The 22,968-nt window shown below is 49.7% G+C and overlaps 1 protein-coding gene and 1 pseudogene across 1 annotated transcript in view; one reads left to right on the forward strand and one right to left on the reverse strand.

Moving 5' to 3' along the window:
• The window catches only part of LOC144159897 (thiopurine S-methyltransferase-like), a 33,677-nt gene extending 17,951 nt beyond the window's left edge, over positions 1-15,726 (reverse strand). Inside the window, exons 1-4 of the mRNA XM_077691552.1 lie at positions 15,595-15,726; positions 10,292-10,384; positions 3,300-3,429; positions 1,823-1,875 (exon numbers count right to left, since the gene is read on the reverse strand). Coding sequence (XP_077547678.1) covers positions 1,823-1,875; positions 3,300-3,429; positions 10,292-10,384; positions 15,595-15,689 — 371 coding nt within the window. The 5' untranslated portion in view covers positions 15,690-15,726. The remainder of the gene's footprint in view (positions 1-1,822; positions 1,876-3,299; positions 3,430-10,291; positions 10,385-15,594) is intronic.
• LOC144158050 (uncharacterized) lies at positions 6,187-10,016 on the forward strand (annotated as a pseudogene).
• Positions 15,727-22,968: the final 7,242 nt, after the last annotated feature.

Below are 22,968 nucleotides of genomic sequence, written 5' to 3' on the forward strand. Positions count from 1 at the left end.
ACTCTAACCACAAAGTAGCACATACCGGTAGTGTGCCATAAAACAAGACTTTACAAGCAGAACTGGTTGCTCATTTTCCATAAAATTTTGGGGTGGATGTAACCAGAGTGTGTCTTAAGATTTTTGCCTTAGTGCCTTCAAATGTGGTTACAGAGTGCCCGATAGCCAGAAATTTGCACAATGGCTTATATATATGCCGATGACATCATAGTGTGGACCGGCAAGGGCTCGGTAGATGAGTCGCACTTCCGTACCGTGGAGTGACTACGCCCGGAATTGCGGGCTACCCTGCTCACCGCAGAAGTCGGGACTTCTTATGTGAAAAAAAAGAAAGAAGATCCATGAACCGGGCATTCATACCACCATGAACAGGTGTGCCATCTTACCGTCTCTCCACATCAAGATCCTCGGTATTATTTTCCAGGAGGGATGCTCAAACAACACTCTCTTTAACCGGTGGTCACACGATGGGGCGAATTACCGGTATGCTCTGGCGAATAATTAAATGGTAACCAAGGAGGCGACCACCCTTTTCCTGGTTGGGCCTTTAGTCCTCTCGCGCTTTACCTACGCAACTAACTAACCCATCTTAAGCAACGGTGACTTTGCCAGTATCGACGCTGTGATCCGGAAAGTCTAGAACAATGCTCTAAGGTTCCCAACGAATACCTCGGTCAACAGCCTTCCGAGATTGGGCCTCTATAACACTGCCGCCGAGCTTACTGACTCGCCAACCAAGCGTCCGCGAATACGCACGACACCCTGCACGAAGAATCCCCTTACCGTACTGGGCATGGCATCCCTCGAAGAAACATAACAGCCACTACGAGACTTACTTCCACATATACAAGTAAGCATCGGCATTGCCCCTAGCTTGCAAGGACCTTGCTCACCACGCGGTGAGGGGAAAGGCTGGAGCGTGCACTCTCGACAAGCGACCCGAACCACGCGGTTTACATTGACGCCGCCGAGTATTCCAGGAGTCACTTCAATCGGGAAGCACACTACAACCTTGCCTTTCACAGCCACTACGCAGGCTCATGATACGGCCATTGCGCTGGTCGTCTCCCAGGCAAATGTGAAGACCGTTATTACCGGCTCGCAACAAGCTTGTCAAAACTTTCTGGTAGAATTTTCACGGAAGGTCTGGACATCCTGCTGGAGCAGCCACCGAAGGAAAAGTAAAGATTGTTTGTACACCACCCCACCCAATTGTCCAGGGCGACGTGACCACACAAGAAATCGCCCGAGATATATCCCGCCAAGCAACCCCAGGATCTTGGTTAGAGAGTGCTCATGCTTTGTTACCTACCGAGAAATAACATCGCATTAAAATAACATAGTAGATTGACCTGTCCGCCTACCCATGAAACCCTGATTAAAAGACGGGAACACTGCCTGCGGCTCCTCTAAAAAATACTTTCCTCATCAAACCGAACTGCAATTCCTTTATCCTATGCAGTACTTACTTTCCGCTCTGCAAATTCTGCGCTGCCACGGGCACCCTGCACCATATGTTGCAGGAGTGTTTGGTAATTTCTAGATTCCCGCACTGCTCCAATGAGCAGTAAGAGAAGGAGCTGTGCAGCTCTGGTCCGGACTACCAGTTTCGGCCATTTCAAAGGGCCGTTGCAGAAGGAGTCCGTACATTTCGTAGCTTCCAGTAAGTTCACTTTCCGTAAGTTCACTTTCTCTCAGTAAGTTTACAAACTTCACTTTCCCTCTCTCTTCCTAGTACGAAAGGTTGCGTGATAGGGCGATCAGCCCTCACTATGCAGAAAGCAGAAAGACCAGGAATGAGTCGACCAGACGGGTTCCTTACCTTCGGAAATCGAAGATGTTGCAGATAAATATTCGCAGTCGCTGGTCAGGAGTCTGAGTAGAGGAGAATGAGAAAATTGGCGGAATATTAATTTCCACTAATTATTAAGATTTTAGGCTTAAAAGTCCGGGACAAACTTCCCCTTCTACACTGATACGGGAACATAGTCAGAAAAGGCAAGTTTACTGGTTTCACACCTTGCGTTCTTTTTCGCGGGGAAAAATAATGAAGAGGGGTTTAAGTCTAGAATGCATGATGCAGTCCTGTATGACATTTGTCGCTCAAGGTGAGGCACCGAATTGAAGGTTTATTTGTTTTTGGAGTGTGGACTGTGCACCAATTCTAAAATCTTTCAAGTGTTCTCCACAGGTAGGGAAGTACTCGTATAACGTAACATCCTTAATGGTTAAATTGTGGCCGTTCGCTTCAGGATGCAAGTATTTTATAAGTGAAAACTTTCTTAGTGCTACCAATTGCGTGCTTTCAAAAAACGAATGGCGTTCCCCATAGACCGCTTGGTTAAACAAAAAGCTGTAAAGACCCCTGGACACATGGCACGTGCTGAAACCGGGCTTCCATTGTCAGATCGGTTACTTGAAAATTACGAAAAATACCGGTTCTAAACAAGGAAAACACATCGAAATGAAAGGCAGTATAGCTTTTTTTCATAAACCGTGTATCTCTATACATTTACGTCATTCGTAGATGCGTTTAAATTGTGCTCAAAAGAGCATTGCGTGTGTTCGGTTTTCCTCTGGGATTTGGGTGTTTGTTTGACGATCACTTGGATGCACTTTCAGCGAAGGTTGGATGCACTTTGAGTGAAAGTTTTGGCGCACTTTGGACGCAGTGTTGGTGTCAGAAAGCTTTCGCGCTTCTCCCAACTTTGTTTAGAAAGTGATGGTGAAGTTTTTACCGGTCATCAAGCCGCGCTGCCCGTCATCACTGTTTAGAAAGATGTCGATAGGGTTCTGGTTGACATACAATTATCGAAAACCATGATCATAGCTTATGGTCTAAAACAGACTGGCCAGAACGGTCGATGTGGAAACTTTTAAACGTTCTTGCTACACACAAATTTAGAAGCATAATTAAAATGATCAATCCGACACAAAAGTGCATGTGCACTCGATAATGAAGATAGAGAGAAAGGGACCTTACAGGCTTCCCGATGGCTGCAAATTTCAGCTTGAACGTAAATGCCATCCGCGGTTTAAAATAAAACACAGACAAAATGCTGTTCGTGTCCGTGTTTTATTTTCTACCATCCAGAGTTTTTCTGTTCAAGCCAGAATTTTCAGGCAATATGAAGCAACTCGGTCATTACGAAGTAATTCTACAGTGTGTAAATGGTTTAAGCTAGGTATATCAGGTGACTGTCGCAATGCATCGTTTGTTGACAGCCACAATGAGCCACATCAGGAATTCTTCGGTGAAGCGACAAAGCAAAGAACTGCTACTTCCACGCAACTGTTACCTGTAAGATCTTGCATTTGGTGACCGGACACATGGCTTCTTCCATCTGGAGGCCGTTATCCGAGAAATAGGCCCGCACGCACTCCTCGACAAACTCTACGCCAACCACGCTGTGGCCCAGGTCAAGAAACCTGCTCGTAGCAAAGATCCGAGTCGGCAATTAAGAGGACCTTGCAAGGCTTTCCCAACATTTTTTCGAAATCTTAAAGCTTGCAGAACGCATCAAAACATCACATCCAGTATTTCGATTAGGGTGTCGCAAAGTAACTAAGCCAAAAATTACTGCCACTGCCCATCAGATAACTTTGAAACTTCCCCAAAACCATTCTCTCCCTTTCCCGGTATCAGAGTTCTTGGACGGCTGAAATTATGTTATCACAGAGGTGTAGCGGCTATTGGCGGCTTGACTTCAGTATCAGCAATGAACACATTCGATAGCCACATTAAAAAGAAAGTCACAAAAAATTGGAAATCGAAGGCGTATATGCTGCAAGGAGCAAATCACGCCGTGCAGCTGCTTGCTGTCGATAACTGTAGCTTCCACCGGGCTTCCAGCCTTTATCAGAAGCATTGAAGAGCCCCTATAACGTTTATTATAGCTCAAATAGCTACATTTGCTATCATCATCAATTTAAGTTAATAATTTGAATGCATGTCACGGCTAGATATGAGGTACTGCCATCCCTTCATGGTAATTTTATAGCTGATTTGTTTTTATTCTGCCACTCAACGAATCAACCATAACAATGGCACCTCCCCACTTGAAAGATTTAAAAAAGAGTTTCATTTACTTAACAGAACCGGGATACTTTCAAGTGTGGCTGAAATCTTACCGCCAAATAACGCGCTGCAAAGTCGCATATAACTTTTAGGATACAGTTAACACGTCGAACCCCGATGCTTTGACCATTGTATATGTTGAAGAGCTGGCGCAATTCAGAAGGGAGTCTCTTCCCGGAGAATATTCCTGCTACTTCGAGCATCCTCACCCACTATTTCTCCATAATTAAGATACGTGTCCTTGCAGAGATGTTTTGAAGACCCAGAAATGGTTTACTAGAAGACACAAAGGCCCTTTCTTAGGGTGCTTGGTGTTTTCTAGTATGTCACTGTCCAGCAAATTCAAGATAACCAATCTTAAAACCTCCACAGATACCGAACAAAGCCATCCGTAGCGCTCATCACAACATCGAGCGAAGTTCATGCCGGAGATTGGCTATCTTCTGTGATTCGAAGCCTGCACTTCAGTAACTCCAGTCAGCCTTGTGCTGGGGACCTCACGAACAGCTACTGACAAAAATAAGAATGGTGTACGACCATGCTGCCCAGGCGGGTCATGAAGTCACCCTGCAGTGGCTTCCCAGTCACTGCGGCATTGTCGGCAACGAAAGTGCGGACGCTGCTGCCCGGTTGGCGTATCATACAGCGACGACTGTACAAATTACATTGTGTAGGACGGACGCAGCTTGGGCCCTCCGCATACTTGCTCGGGAAAAAATCTCTCATTGGTCAACAGAAAAATTCACATCTGGCCGTATTGGTGCCCTTGACCCGCACCTGCAACGCCCCCTTCCAGTAAGCCTCCCATGATCTGACGAAACTCTTCTTTGTCGTCTGTGGCTGGGAAAAGCATTCACACATGCTTACTCATGAATAGGAATTGCAGCAAGTGAGGAGTGTGAAACATGCGGAACGCCGGAGACGATACGCCACGTTTTATGCGAGTAGCCACGGTACTCACCTAAAAAAAAGAAATTGTCGTCAGCACTTCAAGGACCTGGACTCTCGGCGGCCATCCTGTCTCACTGGCCTTCTCTGTCATCCGCTCAGAAGGCGAATAAGAAACTCTTACGCTTTCCACGGGCGACAAACTTAAACACCAGACTTTAGACACAAATCCTCCAGTGGCAATTACTGAACTTGAACGTTTAGTGCTTTAGTGCTGGGCATACCTGCCTGCTCCAGCTTTTCTTCAGTCTCTCCATTTTATTTTTTGCCTACTTTCCCTTTCCCACGTGCAGGTTAGGAAACGAGGCTGTAGCCAGGTTAATTTTCCTGTCTTTCTTCTACATCCTTCCTTATGTCCTTTCTTAGAGAAAGGTGGTTAATACGCAAAGTTTTCTCCCATAAAACCCGAGTCGTGGTCAGGGTTCAAAACACAAAATTTGCGGATAGTCCTTGCAGTCAAAGAGAGAGAGTTGGATGATTGTGCACACGTGCGGAAGTGGCGACGACAAAATGGAAACAAAAATGCACTGCCAACTACTATACTCCCTAATTCAAAATTTGATCGCAGAGCGAGCTGCGGCCTTCTCGGTCTCGGTGGCTTATCTGCGGCCTCTCAAAAAGTGTTCGTGTTACCAGTGAACGCACGGTAGCGCGCGCGACAGTGCTATTATCTTGTAGCGCGTTGTCACCGCCGGCGAGAGTGTTGTTGCACATAGTGTTTGAACCTACGCGGAAATGTCACATGGCTCGCACGAGCCATGCACGGAGGAGTAGCTTTGAAGGGGCTGGCAGTGAGATAGATTTCACCATAGCAGCGGGTGCTGTCCCAACACCACCTAGATCAGTTCAGGCCTCTTCACTCCGGCGTGCCTTCGTGTGACGTCATTCAACCTGGCCCGAGCCTCTCACGCCATACCAGCAGCTTTTCCGGGATACGTTGACAGGAGATGCGGAGGGCGACCTCTCTCGAGAGAGCGAGCACCATGGTAACCCGTACCTTTGCGGCAGCGCCGTAAGTTATCAGAGTCTCCGACAGGTGGCGGTAGTCGTGATAATTATTTCAACCGTTGTCGTTGAATTACACCATGCCGTGCGTGCAGTTCGGTGTTGCAGTAACCACTTCCGCCGAATTTATTTCGTTCACGAATGTATCCTGAGACATGGGGTGGTGTTGTGTACCCAACTGTCGAGGGAACTATGACAATGGTCCGAAAGTCCGCTTGTTTTCTTTTCCGCGAGACGCTAAGCGAAGAGCGGAATGGCAGCTTGATGTGCGACGGAGCGACGTCGACGTGAGGCTGTTGAAGGACCCCAAGGTAAGCTGCATCAAGCGTACCCCTTCGGAATGGACGAGATTTCTCGTAATTATCCCAGGAGATGCTAATTGGTGTTTTTTTTTGTTCCTGTCACACGCAGGTTCGCGAGCGTCACTTCAAGTCGGAACACCTGCGTACAACGTCGACGTATAGGGACTGCGATGGACGAACCATTGAAGCACTTATGAAGTTGACACGGCTAACTCCAGACGCCTTCCCAGCCATTTTTACAGACTGCCTTTCGTATATCTTGGATTCGCGCACGTCGCGAGAAGAGCCTGAAGTGAAAAGAAAGCGGACTGAAAATGAGCTACTCCAGAAAGCCATAGACGAGTCGCAAGCAACGTTTGAAAAAGAAGAAAAACAGTACGAAGTTGGTAATCTTGGTGAACTTATTTCTCGGATTAAAGAGCGTCCAAATAAGAAGTTTTTGTGTACAACAGCATGCGAGACGTGCCTCATCGTCGCCCACATCAAACCGGCGTTGCAGGACCTGGAGATGCTTGTATCTGGGGTAGTGACAGAGGACCTGTCCGTTTCCCCGTATTTTAGGTGCGCACCGTTATTGTCGAATGATGTGTGAATTCCTGACGAAGTCGGTGATGTCCGTGCGCTGGACAGCCTTCTAGACAGCGTGGAGCGCTATTGTGAAAAGAAGGCACATCAACTAGAGGACAAAGTGGGAGGATTGCTTAGGCTGGTTTTATCCTTGCTGAATGGCATTTGTGATGATGAGCTGCATGATGATGAGAGGGCTGACGCACTAATCTTCCTTAAGGAACAATGCAAGCTGCTGACAAAGAAGAGCAATGGTGTGTGGTATTCTACAGAGCTTCTAGTTTTTAGCAGTATATTGCGCACAATTTCTGCACACGCATACAAGTTTTTCGCCACAGCAACAAGCTTGTCTTGCCGCATGACACTACCATCAAGCCAGTTTGCGCAGCACATGACGTGAGCCCATCGCAAGAACAGTGCAAAGAAGGTTTTCTGAGGTGCAATAAACACAGAGTAACCATTTTGAAGCCTCATAAAAAATGTGACAGGAATGCTTGATGAAATACACCTGCAGGAGTTTTTTAATATAAAGGTGCTGCCTAACAGGGTTTGCTGCGCATTGTGCGGAATCAGCAAAAAAAGCGCATGTGTTCATGGTACAGTCTTTGCTTTCGTCTTATAAAGATGTTGCTCATATTCTTCCGGTAACTCGTATCACAGCAATGGAGCCGCATGATGTTCTAAAGAAACTAACCATGATGGAAAGCGCTGGTCTACAGGTTGTTGCAATCATAACAGAACAAAATGCCAGAAACAGGAAAATGAGGTCTCTATTTAGAGAGAAAAATAAGCCAGGGATTTGTTTTTCATCGTGCCAACCCGCAGCAGCCATGGTTTTATGTTGTGGACACTGTTCACTTGTTCAAATGTATACGCAACAATGGGCTCAATCAGAAGGACGGTGACAAGTCATTTTTGTACCATTCTTTTGAAAGCTGTGGAAGTGGTGAGGACGAAAAAGCTTCCTTTACTTTTTTTGAAGAAGCTGTACCAGGGTGAACAAAGCAAGCTTGAAAAGGTTGCCTATCGTATAACCTATAAAGCAGTTTATCTAAACCACCTAGAGCATCAAAATGTAAAATTGGTGTTGATAGTTTTAACCGCTTTGTGTCATCAGCTTTTTCACTTGAAGCGCAGAAATTTCATTTGGCTGCAGTGCAGGAAACGGCCACCTTTATTGATTTGATTGTCAGATGGTGGAGCATTGTGAATTTTAACACTCCAGAAAAGGGGCACAGACTACGCGATGTTTGGAAGCAGCCTGTGAAGGATATGTCTTTCTTGCAAGTTCAGTATCTTGATCAGTTCCTAACCTGGCTTGACAGGTGGAGCCGGAGGGGAACCACGGCTCAGGATTTGACAAATGAGACCCACTTTGCTCTCCGGCTAAGCACGTATTCATTGATTGACCTGTCATGGTATTGCCTTGATGAGTTGGGCTTTAGGTACATCCTTTTGGGGATGTTCCAAACAGATTGTCTTGAGGCCAGGTTTGGGAAGTACCACCAAATGTGCGGATCTCACTACAACGTGTCAATCACGGAGGTATTCGAAGCGGAGACAAAGATTTGCTTGCAGAACACTTTGGTGCTGAAAGACATGCTGTTGTTATTGGAACCAAAAGAACAGGAGCTTAATGCCGAGATGCTAATAGCAAAGTATGCCATCAAACCCACCCAAAGGGACCTGAAGACATCACAAACTGACATTGGCGGCTATTGTGCGCAGGCTGCAATTAAACGTCAGCCATGTGAGGATTGTCAGTCACAGCTCATGATAACTGACCGAGAACTGCAGCAAAGTGAGCACGTACTCATTGACAGCATGAGCAGAGGAGGCTTGAAGTTTCCGCAGCCTTTTGTTGTTAATATTGTTCTTGGCACGAAGACGGTAATAGAGCACCTTGTATATAAGGAACAGGAGCAGCGGTTTCATGCAGAAGCCAACCAAAGAATGGTGCTTTTGGGCATCATGCAGTTTCTACTAAGTGACGGCGAGCAGTTGGACATGTGTGCAAGCGGCCATCATCCAGATGTCGTACTCAAGAACATTCTAAAACCGGCGGTCAACACGCTTCTTAAAAATTATGTTGCTTGCAGGAATGACAGTGTCATGAAAGAAAAAGCCTGCACAAATCAAAGAAAGTTGCTAACGCTACAGTAAACTTTGCTAGTGGCCACTTCGCTTAAATATAAAGCAAGCTTTACTAATGGCTAATTTTTGAAGCTGACCAGTTCGGATTTTCTTTTTATCCCACAATGTGATTATGGCTTTAATTATGACTGTACCAAATGCTAAATGTTTGTTCCTTGGGATACTCTTTATACATTGTAATAAATACTCCATTAGCTAGTTTGTTTCATTCTTTAACCGAAGCAGTTTGGTTTTTCTGTTCGGCCCACAATATTATTATGGCTGTAAATATGACTGTACCAGATGCTAAACGTTTTTCGCTGTGGTAAATTTTGATACATTGTAATAAATAATCTAGTGCCTTGTTTTTGTTTGTTTTTTGCTTAATCTTGTCCGTTTCTGTTTTTATATCACGCAATGTGGTCATAGATGTCAATATGACTATACTAAAAGCTTGAAGTTCATGTGTTCCTTATGATACATGATACTTACATTGTAATAAATATTCTTCAAGGTGCCCGGTACTTGTGTACGTTTCTTTTAAGTGCTATCTGAAGCAGTTACGTCCGCCAAGACAGAGCACAAAAGCATTATTTCATGTTGATGTGAAATGACGTTCGTTCAGAAATTTTATATTCTGTGCCTTCATCGCTGCAATGCAGAAATTAATGTTTTATTCAACTGTAGTAGGCGCCGTGCGGGAAGCATCCGCGTCGCAGCGGCTCGCACGAGCGCATCGACGGGCAAGGTGAGTGACGCCACGGTGGTAGTGAAGAGGCCTGAACTTACCTATGTGGTGTTGGCTGCCCTCCCCCTCCCAGCTTTGTCTCACGCTCCGGCCAGCGTCTCGTGCGGTCTCTGCGTACTGCCCTCCCCTCACCCTTTCGCTGCATTTTCCTCCGCCGTTTTCTTTCTGCCTTTGCTAGCTTGATTACACTGCCGTCGCCATCGCCATCGCCATCGCCACAGCGAAACCGCAGTAGCGGCCACGAAAATGCTTGCGCACAGAAACGTAAGCAAAAGAAAAAGTGCACGTATGCGTCTGAAGGACATCCGCTTCAAACGTTACCTAGTATCGCAAACATCTATCCGGAAAGGAAAAAAGTACAAAACAAAAAGAAATACAGACGTGTGAGAGACGTAGCGCGAAGTCGGCGACTATTGCTATCGCGGTTGACAATAAACTGTAAAAAAATATCGGCACGGTTGTCGTAACACTCTCAGCATGCGATGTTGCAAAACATGTGCTACTCCTCACCACTTCAGCTCGTGCGCTTTTCCGCAAAGCGGAATGAACACACGCGCATCCTTTTTTCCGGCCAGTATTAAGTCCTTATGTTTCAGAAGAAACCTGCGTAAAATGTAAAAAAAGACACGAAGAAAGACACTGTAACCAAACTAATAGAAAATTGTGGTGCCACTATTGCAAACCTGTTACGGTACGCAAAAATGACTCCTTGTGATGCAAAATTTGTCAAAGCTAAATCTCTTATTACTCTGTTCACCCGCCTATAACTTTACCAAATCGTGGCCGGGAAAAAATTACCATCCGCTCATAAAGAAAGTTCATAGAACCGCGAAAGCTAAAAGTGAGTCCAACCTTCGCAGTTATCCCCCACAAAAAAAAGTTGGGAATAAAAAAGCTGAATCGTTTTGCGGACCAAATAAGGTATAGTTACCTATATGTACATTTTCATTTTAGCGCACTGTAATGTGAAACACTTTCTGGTGGCAATGAGACCACCAATCACGATTCGTGATTCGTGGTCTCCGTTACGAATGTTGGGCCGGACCGCGTAGAAAGTTACGAGCCTAGACTACGCTCTCGCAAATGCACACACACCAACTGTAATAACTGGATTGATGTACAGAGCGGCAAACTACACGCGGAAAGCAGAGGTGCGGATGATTGCGGACAAAGTCATCAAGTCATACGCTCACAGACGGGGATCGCAAAGATGAGTCGGCCTGGATGTGACGACTCGGAACCACACTTCTCTGGTTGGTCACGGGGCAGGTTACTCGAGTCGTTGTGGAGGTGTCTCGCTGGACAACCACATGACAGTGGCCGATGGCTAGCGGCGGGACGGAATGGCTTAGGTCTGCACCACGGCGAGGCCTCGCTGCCCGCGCTCCACGCCACCGGAACACCGCTTACTCTTCGCCTACACCGCGACGAATGGAAACTTCGAAGGAAGCGCCGGCGACGGACCTCGGGCCTACACCGCGAGGGCGCCGTCCTGCTGTCGTCTTGCCCGACCGCTTCCGAGCTCCTTCTTCTTCTTCCCGTCGGGGTTGTTCGTTGACACATATCAAAGGACTTGACAAAACGTCGTACGTCGCCGTGTAGGCCTGGCCAGTAAAACTCCTGAAGAATTCGGTCCGTCGTTCGCCGTATCCCCTGATGTCCAGCCATAATAGTTTCGTGGGAGATTCGGAGAACTGATGTGCGGAGTTGTTTAGGGACCACAACCTGATGAAAGGTTCGACCAGTCTTTTGATGGTATTGTCGGTAGAGGATGCTGTCTTCTTCCGTGAAGCTGTACAAGTGTTCTTTACCAGAAAAAAATCGCTTGCCAATTTTCTGGTAGCAAGACTTCAAAGCGGGATCCCTCTTTTGTGCTTGGGCCAATTCATCCTGGGAAATGTAGGCGACATCAAGGGGTGAACCTTCAATGGGCCCATTTTCTTTTCTGTTGTTTTAGCCACAGCTGAAATCAGGGCAGGAGGGGTTAGTGGCCGTGTGTCTTCCGTCGGGACAATGGTTTCGTCTTCTCCGCCGTGGGTACGTTCCCAGCGTGGGTTTGGTTCATGGGGTGCTCGTATGCCAGGGAGATTGCCAAGGACGAGGTCACACAGGGGATTTTCCATGCATGAGGCTGTGACTTCGCCCACGAAGTATGGATTGTCCACCTGAATGGTCGCCTCAGGCAATAATTTAACAGAACTGTCAAGCAGCAGGACTTCTGTCATCCTCCCGTTAAAGTGGTCGTCAGACACTAGGTCACGCCGAATGATGATAATATTGCTACCAGTGTCCCGGAGTAAGCGCACGCGTTTTCCCAGTGCCCGCCCGTCGACAACTGGCAGGCCTTCCACTAAATATTTACCGATATTCTGGTCTGCGTGATCATGAGAGCTTGTAGTCGTTGCCACCTCATTGGAGCCATCAGATGATATGGCAACTTGGCAGCCGCTAGAAGTTCGGGTGATGACGCAAGCGGCAATTTGATCCTCTTCGCTCGGCCGGACCTTACATTGTTCCACCTTGTGCCCGAATTTGCCACATTTTTTGCAATGCTGTCCTGTCTGGCTGCGGCAATCCGGTGTGCTGTGGCCGATACGGTTACACAGGAAGCATTTTGGGGGCGACTTCTTCGGATTGTTGCGGCCACCTTCTACTGCCCCGTCACCAGGAATCTTCCCAAGATTATCAATGCCTTGCGCCTCCAAGACTCGATCGGCATGGTCAGCCAAAGCGTCCAGCGTCTTGCAGTCCCGTTCTTTCAAGAAGACCACAAGCTTGGAGTGGCCGCACCGAAGGAACTGCTCAGAGACGACATGGTTCCTGAGTACCTCGAACGTTTTCGGTACGCCCGCCATCTCAATCCAGTGGTCAAAGTAACCTGAAAGTCGGACAGCGAGCTGTCGCCCGGTCTCCCCATCCATGGCTCGTGCTCCCCTCAACTTGTTTTGGTAGCCCTGGGAGGTAAACCGGAAGCGCTGCAACAGGGCTCTTTTCACCGCCTGATAATTCAGCGCTTCTTTGGCGTTCATGCGGCCTATCACAGTCAGGGCCTCCCCGGAGAGACACATGCTAATGGCCGTGGCCCACTTCTCCTGCGGCCGTTCCTGGGCGGCCGCAACGCGCTCAAAGCGTTGTAAATACACGTGCAAGTCGTCCCGCTGCTCATCCTAGATGGGGAGAAGTTTTTGGGGGTTAACCGTTGCCGCGGGTGCTGACGACCCAGTCGCTCCGACGCCATTCTCCTGTGAAGATTTCCTTGGGACGTCTCATTTGGTGGCATCTGCCGGAGTCGGATCTCTAACAGAAGAAGCTCCTTTTTACGCTCATCCGCGGCATTCTGCCTTTCGTCCTCGGCCTTGTGCCTCTCTTCCGCGGCCTTCTGCCTCTCGTCGTCCCCGCGACGCGCCTCTCTTTACGCAGCTCATGCTTCGCGCTGCTCGGAGCGTTCTTTCTCGACCCAAACTCGCAGCTCAGGCCCGGATAATCCGTACTGTACCCCGAGCGCGGTTAATTTCTCGAGATCCATTACGCGAGGCTTTCTGGATGAGGTAGCATTCCGTAGGTCAGTGTGTTAATGGGAATCCTGGCAGGCTCGCCCATTTTTGTGATGAAGGACCCCGCTAGCACCTCGCGCTAGACCTTCGCACGGACGAAAACGTCAGGTGTTGAACACAGAGAGACATATTTTAGTAGCGGAACGAAAACAAGAATATCCACAAAGTGAACACGAAGGGAGGAGGTACCCGAGTCGTTAACTGCATACACTTTCACGCGAGACTGAAATAGGGCGGACTAGTATACAGCACAGTCAAAGCATGTGTAGTCTCCTCCCGTTCGGAGTCCGGCGTCAGTCCCACTGTCCATCCACGTCGGTGATGGGAGCTGCGACGACTCGCGCAGAGTGCTTGTGCTTGCTGTGGCACCTCGTGCCTACGCCGCGAGGAGAGACCGATGACCCGTGAACGTTGTGCGGGGGTCGCTTGACGATGTGCGGCCTGGTGCACTTGTCGGGGGGCACACGCCCCACGTCAGGCTTCGGGAGCTTGGCGCGGACCCAGGTCTCCGATCGGGCCTACGCCGCGAACGCACTGGAGACAACGGACGGGATGGCCAGGGCTTCCCGGACACCTCGAAAGGAGCCACCAGAACGGGCCCGGGAGAGGTGAAGCTCGGGTCGTCAGAATCTAGAAGCCCGGCACACCACGCAGCTAAACCCGCCTTGACGAGATTCTATCCCCCAGCAAAAACCCGAGCGCACGCCGTTTTCTTCCTCTTCCTCCGTAGAGGCCCATATCTTGTCCTTCTTCGCCTGGTCAACCCCACACAACCACGTTCCGGCACAGCACATCACTACAGTCTCATGGTCTTGTGGTCAAAGCAGAGCCTGTCACAACCACTACACGGTCTTCTGAAGGGATTGTTGGTGAAGTGCTCCGCTGTTCGTTGAAGCAATAATGCTACTTCAGAAGGCCGCCGTGGGCGGCTCTCCGTTCCCGTATATTCCGTCCCACGCTCATTTTTGAAGGGCGGTGGGAGAATCAGGCATCATGGTAGCCTAGCATTCCGTTCAGCCCCGGCGGGCATAGTTTTCCAACTCGGCCTAAGTGGCCCGTTTTTCAGTAGGAGATTTTTTGTTTGGGAGAAAATAAGTTTAGAGCCAGAAATGTGCGACGGATTTGCGATGACGTAGTGCATCCTTATCCCCTACCTCCACATTTCCCCACTTTTCTTTCCCTGCTCTCCTGGTGTTCGTTCCTCTCACTATCCACTCCCCCCACCCTCGTCGTCACTTATGTCAAATTACCCCCTTTTCTCGTGCCCTGTGCACAATACGTTATCACCACTCCTTCACTGCTCCACCTTGCCCGGTTTGAACGAAACATTTGCCTGGATCCACTTCCTCCTGTTTGAATGTGAAATTTCCCTCTATCCACCCTTCCAGGTTTGAATGCAAATTTTGCTTGCATCCTCTGGTGAATTTGAACGTAAAATTTGTCTGCATCCACATTGCCCCATTTGAGTCTAAAATGTGCCTGCATCCACCCTGTCCGGTTTCAACGTAAAGTTTTCCTGAATCCGCACTGCTAGATTTGAATGTAAAGTATTGTTGCGCCCTAGTAGATCCAGGTGTAGGCTGCGTAGATATGTAGATGACATGGCGACGTGCGCATTTATTGGGCGTGGCCCTTCACTAGTAAAGGCCAGGCAGCGACGTCTCATCGAAGATGGCTGACTCACTCCAGCAGGCACGGGCGCAGGATTCTCGCACATGCCCACGAAGGGGGATTGTCCTGATATATACGGTACAATATGAGTTGCATTCACGCTGCTCGCTTACAATATGCAATTTCCGGCATCGACGCTGCTTTCTTAGCAACGCTGCGAAAATATTTGGAACACGTGTTGTATCGCCGTTACATGCTTGAAAAGGTTCCGCATTAAAACCAATTTGGTCCATTTAAATACTACAAAAACATGGATTGTCTGCGATGACATATGCACTTTCCTGCGGACGGTAGAACCCCATTACTCTATTCGGGGTGGATTAGACCTGACCTACTGGTACCTAACATTCACGCTATTCGGCAGGATGTGTCTACTGAAAAACAGAGCATCAACCACGTCGCAACAAAATGGGCTACTGTGGTGTCACCGAAGGATATATACTTTTAGCGCTCGGCAAAGAATTTATGTGAGTCACTGTTTTCCGAGACATGAATGATTACCTCAGATTTAGGCCGTTAGACGGCAGCAAACGTTATTTCGTATCGAGGTCATTTACGTACTTGCCCATAAACGCGGCCACAACTTACTTATAAACACCTTCTTGTTGCCAGATATCGGCTCCCTCTGTCGTCCATAGTTCTCGCCAATGTTCCTGGCTGAATGTGTCTTGCGGGCGTGACATGATTGCTTGTTGTGCCTCCTGCTCGGAGCGACTTGGAACTGTGAGCCAGCAGACTATTTGGATGAGTTTTGAATGCACGTGCTTGCCAGCCAGCTGTGTGCATCCGGTACCTGCGTACGCTTTTCAAAGTCAGAACACGTGTCCGGAGCGCAGCGGGCGCCTTCCTCTCCGAAACTGGTCCGGAAGCGTTCATGTGTCTGCCGGCTGGCGGACGGGCTTCCAGAGAGGAAACATGGGTACGGAAACGCGTCGTCGTTGTCTGCACGTGTGTTTTGCCTTCAGGTAGTTTTCTTGAAAACCATTTTTTGTGAACTGCGACCATGTTTTTATTCGCCTTTGGGGGCATACTATTTTCAAAAGGACACCGGATCGATAGGAGGTACATCTTATCCCTTTTCCTAAACTGTTTGAAGGATACTGGCCTCTCTGACCCTTAATGATTCAAAAGTGTCGCGAACTGTCCAGTGGGTACAGATTCATAGTGGTGAAACAGCACGCAAAAAACCAGGACAGAAAGAAGAGGACAACAACATGAGTGCTGATGTTGTTCGTGTTCGAGCGCTCGTCGTGCCGTCCTCTTCTTTCTGTCCTGGTTTTTTGCGCGCTGTATCAACCCTTAATGATTGGCTGCGAATAACGTAGAAATGGTGCCGCTCGGGCGGTGGAGCAATTTCCGGCACACCTAGCACGGCTATGTCCGCCCGTTTGCTGGCAACTCACTCACTCACTCACTCACTCACTCACTCACTCACTCACTCACTCACTCACTCACTCACTCACTCACTCACTCACTCACTCACTCACTCACTCACTCACTCACTCACTCACTCACTCACTCACTCACTCACTCACTCACTCACTCACTCACTCACGCACCTAATCAATCGTTGCCTCACTTGCTCGTTTACACACTCACTCACTCTTCTTTAATTAACCATTTGTCGTCACTTCGACTACAAAGGATTCAGGATCGCTTCGCTAGAACCGTATTTCATCGTTACACAACAGTGATTAATTATGGGCACGGTCGGCTTCTCACGCTTCGCACTCTCAATGATCTATGTATTACGCGCTCTAGGCGTGATCTGGTTTACCTTTTTAAGGGCCCTAAAAGATGAGTGGAGGGCATTTGGCAGGCATTCTCAGATAATGAATGGCAGCCTACCATTGTCCCTGAAGAAGAAAGTGCATGACTGCTGCATCTTACCGGTAGTCACCTACAGGGAAGAAACTTGGAGGCTCACTAAAAGGGTTCAACTTAAATTGAGGACGACTCAGCGAGCAACGGAATGGAATATGATAGGTGTAACATTAAGGGACAAGAAGGCAGCGGAGTGGTTCAGGAAACAAACGCGCGTTAAGACATATTATTAGGAATTAAGCAGAAGAAATTGGCGTGGCCAGGGCATGTAATACGAAGGCAAGATAACGGTTGGTTATTAAGGGTAACAGAGTGGATTCCTAGAGAAAGTAAACGGGGCAGGGGGTGACAGAAAGTTACATGGGCCGATGAGATCAAGAATTTTGCGGAGATCGATTCGTCGCAGTTAGCACAGGACCGGGATAATTGGAGATCGATGGGAGAGGCCTTCACCCTGCAGTGGGCGTAGATAGGCAGATGATTATGATGATGATGAGAGGTTTTACGGTTTACCAATACATGGGTGTCTCCATATTCAGGTAAATCAATGCCCTAGTAATCACCCCTTTCAAGAATTTTGTTAAAGCGATGTGTGGGCTTATTGCCAATCAAAACATCGCCTTTTCGCCAGAGCTGCGGTTCCCCGTCGTCTTCAACCACCTCGCACCACGCGAGCGTGACTGTGAGCGTGAATCTAAAACAAAACTTTTTGGTTGAACCATGGAACTATCATATCAATCGTCAATGCATCGCTTGTGGTCTCTCTACTTCAGAATATACACAACCCTAGCATTGCACAAGGCATGCACTGATGCACACTAGGAGAGAACTACCGTGAGTTCCAGCTAACTGAGCCCGCTCACGAAACTGGGACGCCGTCGCGCCAGCTCAACACCGCTTCTGTTGGGCAGGTGGAGTAGGGGGCGACAAAGTAATATGCCCAGTGTACTGCAAAAGAAGGCGTTTATTTGCGCCAACCCCTTCTGTTACATATCAACATCCCCGTGGGTGGAAAGGGGCGATGGGCGATCTGGCCCCACGCGCAAGTGAGCGCGACATTTGCGCGCTGAACCACTGGGCTCAGCAATAGGGCCAAAATCTGGGGTGTTGGCCGATGGGCTCGCAAAAGAAAGACACTGTCCGTCCGTTCCCAGGCGCGTACCGCAAGGCGTGATCGTCGAGTGTCAGGTACGGCTAATATGTCAGCTAAGGGACTAGGGATCAACCTAAGGCACGGGCCGGCAGCCGGAAGGGCTGTCGGGCTTAGAGCCGGCGCAAAACAGCTGCGACCGGGCGGTGAGGGAAATCGCTACGCACCTTAGGCTGTACTGCAGAGCGTCTCCCCAAACGGACCCCCGCGATGGCGCGCGTCCCGCGTCTCGGCGAGGGGGAGTTCGGGCGCCGTTCAAACAAGCCAATGAAATGAGGTTAAGCAAGAACCAGGCCAAGGCGGCTGTCCGGCTGACAGTGTTTTATCGCGCAACGGCCGCCGGTGCCTTCACCTCGTCAGGAATTTGAAGCTTTGGCTCAGCCCAACGCAGTGGCGCAGGGGCGAGGTGGCCCTTCGGGAAGAGAGGGGGGGAGGAAGCGCGGCGCTGACGGCACTAAACGAGTGCTCCCGCAATGGCTCGGACGCCAGGATCCCCACACGCTTAAGTCATATGTACCGACCCTGCTGGGATTTGAACCCGCAAATTTGGGCGGGCGTGAGGGTTAAGTCCGCTGCGGGTCAAGAAGTACTGGAGGTGGTGGTAAAGGAAAAACGTTTTATTTGAGCCCACCAAAATATCTAAAAGAAAGGTGGATGGCCTCTTCTCAGTTCAGGAAGCCGCGAGCAGCTGCTGGTGCTCTAGCCCGCGAGATCAGGTGTTCCTGCGTCCCGAGATGAGAGCTGGTCAGCACGCACTCTCACTGCTCGGGGTGGGTGAAGGGTGGTCGGCGCATGCCCATACCAGATGGTAAGTCGTATTTTGCGTGTGGCAGGTAGAGTAGTTGTAAGGGTATGTAGGGGGATATATGATCATGAATAGGAGTGTTAAAATAAGTTTCCGTGTAGTGCTGTGCAATATGCGGGCATCGCAAGTGTTGCGGAGGGATGAGGGGGTGGGTAATGTGGCGGCTCTGACGGCAGCGGTGCAGTATATCGGTGTAGCGACTGGGAACGGGATGGTGTAATGAATGGGCCCAGGATTGGCGTGAAAGTCACGAGTCAGTGGCCTGTGAGTGCGCAAGTAAACGTTGCTTTATGCATGACACTAAAGAAGCCGAAGTTAGGGCACGAAAGCAAGTACGCGAGACGAAAGATATCAGCGTTAAAAAAGGCAGGAGGCTAACGGAAAGGTCCGCAATAAAGAAAGCAAACGTCCTACGGGGTTATGTCGCACCCTGTCGATGTGTTGAAGTCCCGATGCGTGCGGAGTCGACGAGGACGTCACGGCGAGGCTGGCTCGATGACCGGTTCTAAGCCCCGTCGTAACCAGGCCCGGGTCGTCGGGCAGGCATCGTCGACCTTTCCGATGAGTCACGGCTCGAGGGCGTAGCAGCGGGTGTGAGTGGAGGGTTCCACCTCCAGGTGAATCCGGACCCTCGCTCTCTCGCCCAGCGCGTCACCAGCTCCAGGCACGGCCAGCCCACGGGTTGTCTGGATCAGCGGCGGACGGCTCTCGGGAACAGCAGCGGTTGCGCTCCGGGTCTTCCCCGAAACGATCACAGGGCCGCGCTCTCAAGACCAGCGCGTCACAGGCGTCCCCTGATCACCGGCCTGGTTCGATTTTTCTGCACGCACTCGTTGCAGCTGCGCGCTCGGTCTCCTCTTCCTCTTCGTCCACGGGCACTTCATCACAGAAGGTAGGAGGAGGGTGCTGCCAAGTAGCCCGCCCCCTATGGGAATGCCCGGAGTAGGATATCGCGGGCAGCGGCGTGTCCCGCGTCATTCCCTGGGAATGAGGAATTACCTTGGTTCCATACGATTTGGACGTGAAGCAGGGTCATCATTGTCTGGAGAAGCCTGAGGGCGGGAGGTGACATGCATCTGGTCAGAAGGTTCCAGCAAGCTTGCTGTGAGTTGGTAAGGATGGTTACATAGCCGGTAGGGGCTGTGGTGGCGGTGAGGGCTATGGCTGTCTCTTCTGGGGTAGTTGTGTTGATATCAGGGATGGTGGCGGATGTGAGGATGGAGCCTTGAGAATTGACGGCAACCATTGCACGCCTTCTTCGGTGCCGGTAGGTTGCGACGTGCGTGTAGCGGTTGTCGGGGTTGTTTGAGTATCGTTTTTCTAGGAGACGAACGCGTGTTTCTCTTCGACACACGTTGTAAGTAGGGCGCAAATGGCTCGGAATTGGCGAGACTTTGATGTGTCTACGGATTTAGGGGACGTCCGTTGTGGTACGCCCAATGAAGTAGAAATGGAATGAACCAGGTGTGTCAAAACGGTGGGGTCCCGGAGGGTGAGGGAGAGGCGAGCGAGCTGGCCGACTTGCTGTGCTTCTAGGAGTTCAGACAGTGTATTATGGAGGCCGAGTCGGAGTAGGTGCGTGGTAGGAAAGAGTGCAGGGAGTCCAAGAGAAATTTTGTATGTTTTGCGAATTAATGGGTCGAGTTTGGAGTGTTTCTTTGGTTTCAGTTGGGCGTACGGTGCCCCCTATTTCATGCAACTTATCAGCAGCGCATGAATAAGCTGGCAGGTGGCTTTTTCTCGGAGGCAGTGTTGCTGGGTGCAGACTCTTTGGATGAAGTTCTTAAGCTGCGTGACGGTCAGATAGAGGTGGGGAAGAAGAGCGGCTCCCGAACTGTCAGCTTGCAAGGGGAAGCCGAGAATAGGAAGAGTGGTCACTTACCGAACGTGAACGGATGATATGGTGACGCACGGATCAGGGGTTGATTATGGAGGACGGCCGCGTGTGCGTGCTCGGAGAACAAGCAATGCAGATTTTTGGGGTGCAGAGGTGAGGCGTCGACGCTGTAGATAGTCGAGTAGTCGATGGCTCTCTGCATATTGTCTCACTGTTGCACCGCCGATTCTTGGTTGGTCCAGATTGTTAAGACATCAGCATAGAATGCTTGGTGGATATTGGGGATTGTGGGTAGTTTGGCCGGAAAATGGAAGGAGGGCGATATTGAAAAGTAAGGGGGGAAATGACGGATCCTTTGGGGGGGCCTTTCGCCCGCGTTTTTCACGCGGGCCTTTCGCCCGCATGAAAAACGCGGGCGAAACCCAGGCGTATTGTGACTGTCCGATCTGTCAGAAAGGCTCGGAAGACCTTATAAGTAGCCACTCCACAATGAGTTGTTTAAAGGTCTCGCAAGATGGCCTCGTGCGTGACATTATCAAATGCTCCTTGGGCGTTAAGAGCGAGGATGGGGCATGGCTGGGTTTTGCTAAGGTTATCGATTATTTGTTCTTTTAGTTGGAGGAGTACGTGTTGAGCCGATAGGTGGGCATGGAGGCCGAACATGGTATGGGGATAGAGATCGTTGTCTTCGAAGTATTGTTAGGCGACAATGCACCATATCTTCGAACAGCTTGACCAGGCACGAAGTAAGCGAAATCCGCCGGAGGTTGTCGATGGCTACAGGTAAGTGGGGCTTTGGTATACGGGTATTATGTCTGAATGCCGCCATTGTTGGGGGCGGGTTCTGGCTTCCCAATGTTTGGTAAGAAGGGTAAATATGGATGAGAGAGTTTCATCGTATAGGTTTCGAAGCGCTTTGTTTGTTATGTGGTCTTTTCCCGGCGTCGTGTTGCAGGTCAAGCGGGTGGGGGCTTGCTCCAATTCTTGGATCGTGAAGGGAGCGCGAAATAGGAGTTAGGAAGGCCAAGGTATGGTAAGGGCGTGGGAATTGGCGCGTTTTCAGGGGACCCATACCGTTTTGTGCGGACTGCATCAAGGAAGTGGTTATGTGGATGCGGATGATTGTGAACGAGTCGGTGTAGCTGCTGCTGCGCTGGTTTTTGAGGGTTTGGGCCTTAAGAGGTGGCGGAGAATATGACATGTGCACTTGGTGCTCAACATGCCTCCTAGTTTATCGCAGAAAGATGGCCAGTTCCGGGTTTTCAGCACCTGAGCATCTTGAACCGCCCGCTATGGGATTTTCGCAACTCTGCATTTGAGGGAGCGGTTATGTTTCCGAGTTTTCCATCTGTGGACGAGGCCTCGCCGAGCCTCCCACATATGAGCGAGGTAGAACTCGACTGAAGGATTGGCAGTTGTGGGGGAAATGAGTTTAGTATGGTTCCGCACTAGAGCAGTTCGTTTGGCCGTCCATCGTTCGAGGTCTTCGTCCGCAGAAGTAAGAAATCTAGGATCTTTTTGGAAAGATGACCAGGCTTCGAGTGTTGTTTGTCCGATGCATTGTCGAAGGGGAAGATGGGGCAAGGCGAGGGCTTGGATGTAATGATCGCTTCCAACAGTGTCTCGTAAGCGCGCCATTCTAGAGGGGGTGGATTGCGGGAAAATGTGAGGTCTGGCGTTGTGTCACGAGTGACACTTGTTGCGAGTGAAGTTGGAAGTATGAGGTCGTTCACAAGCTTTCCTGTTGCGGGTCGTTGGCTCTAGTAGATGGTGGGGCACTCCCGGAAGAGGAGGCACGGGATTTTGACACTGAGTGAGCTGGAACCAGTTTCTTAGGACAGTCTTTGATGGCTGTGGTGTGTGGAAGATTGCGCAGTTTGCAGTTGGGCGAACACGTGCGGTCTTTCGGGGGGTCACTCAGTCTGCAGTAAGGGGACTTAGGATGGTCGGGGTTGGGACACACGTCTTGTCAATGTCAACTGTCACCGCACAGTCGACACACCTGCACGGTGCGCCGAAAGGGGCGGCAGCGGTAGTGCATGATTTTAATATTCACATATAATGGTACGTGGGGCCCTTGGAATGTCACTAAGGCCGGGGTGGGGCTGCCCATTAGGCGGGCATGTAGGATCTGAGGTTTGTTGGCTTGGAGCAGTTCGAGGAGTGTATCGAAGGTGACGTCCGAGTCCAGGCCGTGAATGACACCATGGCCAGTGTCCGGTGCAGGTTTCATATGTGGCATGAGTTTGTACTCTGCTGCTCCGAGTAGTATGGTGTTGATCGTGCTGAGTGCGAGTGCGTACTCGTCATGGGTGGTGCTCGCGATAACGAGATTGTGTGAATTTT

The sequence above is a fragment of the Haemaphysalis longicornis genome, unplaced genomic scaffold (assembly GCF_048455015.1).
Source record: "Haemaphysalis longicornis isolate Haplotype H1 unplaced genomic scaffold, Haemaphysalis longicornis Haplotype H1 scaffold_10, whole genome shotgun sequence".
Taxonomy (NCBI): Eukaryota; Metazoa; Arthropoda; class Arachnida; order Ixodida; family Ixodidae; genus Haemaphysalis; species Haemaphysalis longicornis.